The 7,397-nt window shown below is 42.8% G+C and overlaps 1 protein-coding gene across 1 annotated transcript; it reads left to right on the top strand.

The window, feature by feature from the left end:
* Window positions 1-570: 570 nt before the first annotated feature.
* On the top strand, window positions 571-3,950 carry LOC111224226 (killer cell lectin-like receptor subfamily B member 1A). Its single transcript, XM_022748648.1, has 7 exons — window positions 571-631; window positions 1,065-1,145; window positions 1,274-1,363; window positions 1,469-1,588; window positions 3,268-3,431; window positions 3,634-3,746; window positions 3,821-3,950. The coding sequence occupies exons 1-7, from the start codon at window positions 571-573 to the stop codon at window positions 3,948-3,950; spliced, it is 759 nt and encodes a 252-aa protein (XP_022604369.1).
* Window positions 3,951-7,397: the final 3,447 nt, after the last annotated feature.

The raw sequence follows: 7,397 nt of genomic DNA, 5'->3' as shown, positions 1-7,397 counted from the left end.
TTAACATAGGGCTGTGGGAACATAGACACGCTCCCACATCCACTAGTCTCTGTTCCTGTGGCGACCTGGGACTCGGGGAGGATGTAGTTGTGTCTCGGCCACATCAGGAAGGGACGTATCATAATTATTAGTTAGAGACAACAGAAAAAGAAGAAATGTACGTGATTATAATGCAGCAGCAGCGTGGTTTGAACATCTTTAAACAGACTTCCTGTTACACCATCATGGTGTGAACCGACTAAAATTGTCACAATCACTAAGCAGAACTGAAGATGCACCCAGGGCAAGAAGAAGAGCGGATGCATGGAGGTTTTTAATGCAGAATAAATGTGAAAAGTGACTGAGCATCCGTCTGGATACAAACATTACTTTGTCATCTTTCCTCAGAAAAGAATATTCATGTTATCACACAATCATCTATTATAGAGTTTTGATGTAAGACCACCATCACAACCTCAAAGCAGAAGATTAATTTAACAACACATGAATCAAACCAACTGACGCCTCCCCAACTGTCTGAGGCTCAGAATAAAACAGCCCACAGCTCTCGTGTCACACAGATGGTTCAAGATGAAGAAGAAATCCAAAGAGCTGACAGAGACTCATAATCCTGCTGTTTCTGTGTCTGCAGGTAAGATTTCCCTCCACCTTTCGTCCAACTCTGTTTCTGAGGAATTAACTTGATTCTCGTTCAGGACTTTGAGGCTGAGATTTGTCTCCATGTTTGAAAAAAAATCTAAACACGTTGGGTCTCTTTTAGATATTTAACTACAGCCATGATCTTTCTCTACACCTCAACCAAGTGCTGTAACTCCTCAGTTTGCAGATTTGCTGAATTCCTCCTGAAACGTACTGGCTGTTGCAGAGAAATATCGTTCTGTCTTTTCCTCACTGTCTGACGCCGTTCCTGCTGCCTGATGACGAACAAGAAAATGTTTTTTAAATGTTTAAAACCATCTTTTGCATTTTGATTTCTGAATTCTGCTCAATACGTTTGGGAAACTGTAAAAAATAATTCAGTATATTTTAATTATTCTTTTTGTATTTGATCTGCGTTGTTTCAGAGGAGCTTGAGGATGAGGAGGCTGATTATGTGAATTTAGCAACGTGCACTGTGAATGACGTCCCAGCCCCCCCGGCGTCAGGTATCTGATTATCACTATCTACTAATTTACTTTGATTAAACAGAAAACAGTTTGAGCTACAGATATCTATCAATCCAAATCAATATATGGCTGAATATAAGCTGATCAGAGTCTTATGTTCCCATCAGATAAGAAGTTGCTCTCCTTTGCCAAGTCCTGGTCACCTGTGGCCATGTGTTGGGGGATACTGTTGGTGATCATGGCTCTCCGGATCCACTGTGAGTATAAACCCAAGTCACTGCATGTTCTCCGGGAACAGAGCCGAGGACAGATGAAGATTCATTTCCTTTCTCTTTCTTTCTCTGCATCTTCCTGTTCTTCAGTTACGTATGTCATTTCCACCAAACTGAGCAATGAGACTGAACAGAAGGATCTGGAAGTCCAGATAAACGAACTGAGACAAACATACAGAGTCTTAGAGGACAACATCACAAACCTCATGAGTGAAAACCACCGGCTGAGAGAGGAAAACCACCGGCTGAGAGTGGAAAACAGGATTACTACAACACCAGTGCCTCAACACTCGATAACACCTAGAACAACAGGGTGGAACAGCCAACCCTACACTCTTTCGTCACGTTGGTGGAGATATGACAACAGAAAAAGTATGTAAGCTTCATCCAGCTCCAGAAATAACCAGTCAGTCCCTCCAGGATTTTCGCGGCAGCTTTTCTTAAAAATTGCAATGAAAGTTGCGACGTTTTTAGTTGTTTTTTGCAATGAAAGTGCAGGAGAACTAGACCCCACGATTTCTGCTAATAAAACAGGATGTTCTCAGTCTTTCCATCTTTACTAATTAACTTCTACCGGCATCATTTAAGATGGAAGGTTTTCCTGAGTGTTACTTGATGCGTGATTGATGTTTGGAAATCAATCAATACACCTTAAATACCATTAGTTTTTTTATCAGCTCTCTGCATGACATGACTCTTCAGTGATGATCGGATCTTTAAGCTCTTAAAATGTAGATAAATATAAACCAGATTATTTGAACTGTAGATATTTTATTGCATCTGGAGAGTAAAAGCAGCACTTGTGGTTCCACCACAATGTTGCAGCGCTACAAAGCTATTTAAAGCTATCTTTGAACGTCTTCACAAGGTCTTTAACTGTGATGTTTGTTGGTGTTACGTCCCTTAGTTGGAGCTGGGGGTGACAGGAACCGTAACGTGACAAATCAAGAATTAAAACTGAGTCAGTGAGCACTTGAAGGTAGTTTATTGCAACCTGAAGGTCTCAACAAGGAAGTCCAATGTGGGGGAGGAAGGGACAAAGGTGGTGTGCCAAAGAAATGAACCCAATAAAACAAAATGAGGCCTCAGCTATCTTCATCTACTGAAACAAAAACACACAAAAGAAAACCTATCTACCTAATCTAAGAAAAGAGCCTCCAAAACAATACAGCGGGTGGCACCAACCACTAACCTAATGTTTCTAGACAAAGGAAAACTGTGTGTTGAGATGTACAGGGTACCCCAACTTACCTAACTCCTTCCTCCCACCACATACCTTCAGTACATCCCTTAAATCCATAAACACAACTGGCAGGCTGATCACTATCAGGCAAAAGGAGAGAGAAATCTCCTCATTCAGGTTCCCCTTTTATTGGAGGACTCAAGGCAGATGATTGGCCACTGGGACAGCCAGGAGCTCAATAAGCCATCCTCCACTAGTCTGCTCAGGTGGAGCCCAATCACCAATCAGCACCTGGAGGGAAACCAAGTGAGGGAGAGAGGGAGAGGGAGAAAACAAAAACAAACAGCCTGCCCTTGCCTGGCACATAACAGTTGGTAAATGTGAGACGTCACATATGTCACATACGTCTGCAGCTTCACAACATGCTTCAAAACCAACAAACGAGGAAGTGCGTTTGGTGACATACATCGAGGTTTTGCGGAGAGACTCGTGCAATCTCGTGCTCTCGTAGGAAACTGAAGATTTTTGATCAAATTTGTGGAAAAGTTGCAGAGATTGGACAAAAATTAAAAGGTTGCACAATATTCACAGGGATTGGTTGAATTTGCATTAATTATTGTGATCGAGACGTTGTAACTTTCTGGAGGGACTGACCAGTGATCATGTCACAGTACAGTAATCAGTGACGGTCTCTTGTTTCTCTCAGAGAGACAGACCGACCCCTGTCAGACTGGATGGATTCACTTCCTGTCCAGCTGCTATGCGATCGATCACCAGGACCCTCCTGATCTGAAGACCTGGGAGGACGCTCGAGACGACTGCAGAGGAAGGAACGCAGACGTGATTGTTATAGACTCTCCGGAGGAAAAGGTGATTAAGGCTGTACACACCTGATTTCCACAGTGGCCCAGAGAGCCCAACGCACTGCAACCAGAAAACTGCACCATCAGTGAACGCGTGTTTCTTTTTGCTCTATAATCTACGTCTTTTAGCAGAGTCAGAGTAAAAGCTTCAGTAAAACACATGAAAGATGCTTGAACTTGTGTGACCTCTCTCTCTGTGTGATCATTAGGAATTCATCTACAACAGCAATTTGACCAGCCACGGATCCAACGGCTTCTGGATCGGCCTCAGAGTTGAAGACGGCAGCTGGAAGTGGATCAACGGACATGAAGAGACCGAAGAGTAAGACGCAGTCCTAAATACCACTGATCATAAACTCTGTCAGTCACGATCTAACTACCGCGTTCCTCTCCCAGCTCCTGGATACTGCCCCCTGGTGGCAGCCGACACTGTGCGATGTCCGTCACAGAGACCAAAGGATGGAGAGCCGAGAGCTGCGATGTCAAACATGCATGGATCTGTGAGAAGAACGCTCCGCCTCTTTAAGTTGTTACTGTAGTGACGTTGACTGGTTTAGAAATACTGCGTCAAAATATCAGTAAAGCTACTTTTGAATTTGAAGCTTTTGTTACCAAAACTAGCATAAGAGAGATTTATTTATAAGTATTAGCTTGTAAATCATTTCACAATAAAATCAGATTCTGTTCATAGAAGAAGGACGGTGTGAAAACAAGGCAGCGAGTAAGATAGACTTTATATTTGTTGCTACAGCATTGGTTTGTCTGGAGGTAAATTCAGGTTTATGCTTTTATTGGGTTGTTAATATTGTGCGTCACTGCTGTGTGTTCGTAGTTTATTCTATGCAAACTTCAATAAAATGTATAAATATACAGTGGGGTCCAAAAGTCTCAAAAGTTGCGACAGTACCTGGTACTTTTTTTGATTCCATCTCCGCAGAAGTTCCAAGCGAGTTGAGGTGAAACAAAGGTCACGTGATCTGGTCAGGTGAGTGTGAGTGTAGAGCTGCCGGAGCCAGAACAACTTTTTTTTTGTCTCAAAGTGATGAAATAAAATATCCACAGTTCGCAGAATCCTGTTGAGATGTAGAAACATTTTTAAGCGCTAGAAGATCCGATCATCACGTAGAAATGGAAGCTAGCTGAGCTACATTTTCATAGCCTAGCCTGTTAGCTTCACCTGACCTCTGCCTGCACTGCAGCTTCTCCTCTGATTTTGTTTCCAATGCGGCTTCGTCGACACAAGTCAGTCTGAGATGAGACAGACGAAGTCCCAATGAAGTCAAAGGCAGATGAGTGGCTGCATTTCAGATTTCAAAACTATGAAGACAATGAAGAACTGGACAAAAGCAATGCTAGATTTGACGTGAAGAAGAAGTCGCGTGTACCGGTTCATACACAGTGTAGCCGGTGCACAGGGGAACGTTAACAACGCACATTACATCTGTTATTTCTTGAGATGCGTCTAAACTAATTGTCATGTTAAATAGAAAGTGCATCCATTTATTTATTCTTAATGTAAGCAAGAATGTTTTTAATAATGCACCAGGTCAGAGGAACAATTTACAGCATCAGTTCTCTGAGAATCTCATTCATATCCAAGAAAAACTGATGTTGTAACTGAAATATCTCTGACTGAATCGGGAATCGAGTCGATTCAGAAAATCGGTGTCAATACCGAGTCCTAACAACACACACGCACAAACTCATCGAACCTGCCAGTAAATATAAATGATCATAAAACCATCAATAGCTCTGTCACTGAGTTTTGGAAGCAGTCTGATCTGTGTGTTGCGTTGTGAATATGTATGTATTCCTACACACACACACACACACACACACACACACACACACACACACACAGGGTCATGCTGGGGTCCGTGGCCACAGCTGCATTCCTGTACGGAGGTTTGTGTTGATACGTACGTCGCAGCGCTGCGCGGCTGTCTGGGCTCCCGGCCTGCGAATCCAAACACGGAGGGGTCGGGACCTCGCCGTATTTGTTTAACACAGAGATAGGTGTCACCGCGGCGGGGTTACAGCGAAGCGAGCACCAGGCATAACTGACTCCGGAATGACAACAAACAGCCGGAGTGTTGTTCCTGCTAATTTGCTGGTGTTTTCCCAAAAGCCGGGGCTTAACCGGCAACACAGGACGTTTAACTCCATCAGTGTTCCGCTTTTTATCTGTTTTATTTTTCACATAACGTGTTGTTGTTGCCCTCGCTGTCCGTCCCCGCCCAGAACGTAACCCAGTCCGGCCTCGTCCCCGGCCTGTTTTAATAGCTTCTTTTCATCGGCTTAAAATTGTTATGATTGGCCGTCATAATTCAGCAGCCTCCTCAGATAACAAAGACCCGACGTGAACACAGAAAAGGACATGAACCGACAACCACCCAGCCAATGACGGTGCTGGGTTTAAATGGAAGTTTTATTAATAAATGCCCTTGTTTCTCTTTTTTTTCTTTTTCTTTTTGCCTTTTCTGACTCTAAATGAAAGTAAACGACAAAAACAGGAAGTTCTATCCCCTCCTGCGAAGCCAGTACAGTAAGTTCAGGTCAGTAAAACATTATTACACATTATTAGATCATTAATATTGACGGTGCAGAAAATGTTCATCTTAACAAGTGCACGACTGAATTATTACTTCTATTTATCTGTAAAACAAAGTAAATAAAAAAAAAAACAACCATCACTTTGTTGTTTATGAACCTGAAGAGAATCTGATTTTTCTATTCTCAGGAAAACAGCGCCAGCTTTAAGAAGGTCTACGGTCAGTTTTACCAATTAACGTATCAAACACTACTACTACAAAACTTTCATTTGTTCCCACAGCAGATCTGTATCAACACAGTAAAAACTATTAGTCTTAAAACTCCATCAGTTTTATTTTACTTGAGAATTTAAAATCGAGACGTGAAAAAACATCCCACACTAGATCCAACAGGCTGACAATTCTTTATGATAACGAGTAAATTTAAAACTCTTCCTGTTTTTATTATCAGATTTTATTGTCATGGTTTTAAACTGATTCATCGTATAAAATGACACCAACAAACAGGAAATAGAAGAAAATCACCTCACTGTTGAAACCAGGCAACAACCTCCAGGAAACATGAAGCATCAACAGTGAAGAACCAGAAGCTGCAGTTCCTCTAACGACCACTAGAGTCTGGCTCCAACAGTGAGTCAGTCCCCATAGACTCCCATGTTAAAATGTCCAACTTTACAGCAGAAATAAACATGTTTACAGCCTGGTACAAAAACTGTTTTGGCCTCTATAGGTTAATTTTTTATATAACTCACCTGTTGGAATTTTAGCCACACCTCAATCAGTGATGTCACAGCAGGTGCAGGGGCTTTTAACTTAACATAGCAAACACCTGACGGTTGCTTGGACAAACAAGCAACATGCGTGAGAATCTGCAGAGCAGCAGGAGATGATTTAAAACGAAAACTGATCTGTTTTTGTTTTCAGAAAACACATGTGACCCGTCCTGAACCGGCTCCCTGCGTGAACAAAGACTACACGAGTGGTTCACACTGACATTTCTTTTTCTTTTTTCTTTTTTACAGTGCATCCGTCTGTCCCTGCTGTAAAAGCAGAGCGGGGCTGTCTGTGTGTCTTTGTGTCAGTGTTGTTGCTGAGTGCAGTGACCTGGGGTTACACTCTCCCTCTGTTCCCGTTAGGGTAAATATCCCTCTATTAGCAACAAGTGGTCTGAAAGCTCTGAACCTCTCTGAGCTGCTGGAAGCTTTCAGAGAGAGAGAGGGAGGGAGGGAGGGAGAGAGAGNGCAGTGACCTGGGGTTACACTCTCCCTCTGTTCCCGTTAGGGTAAATATCCCTCTATTAGCAACAAGTGGTCTGAAAGCTCTGAACCTCTCTGAGCTGCTGGAAGCTTTCAGAGAGAGAGAGGGAGGGAGGGAGGGAGAGAGAGAGAGAGGGAGAGAGAGAGAGAGAGAGAGAGAGAGAG

Source organism: Seriola dumerili, unplaced genomic scaffold (assembly GCF_002260705.1).
Source record: "Seriola dumerili isolate Sdu_G_001 unplaced genomic scaffold, Sdu_1.0 BDQW01000127.1, whole genome shotgun sequence".
In the NCBI taxonomy this organism is placed as follows: Eukaryota; Metazoa; Chordata; class Actinopteri; order Carangiformes; family Carangidae; genus Seriola; species Seriola dumerili.
This window is presented reverse-complemented; position numbering and strand designations above follow the sequence as displayed.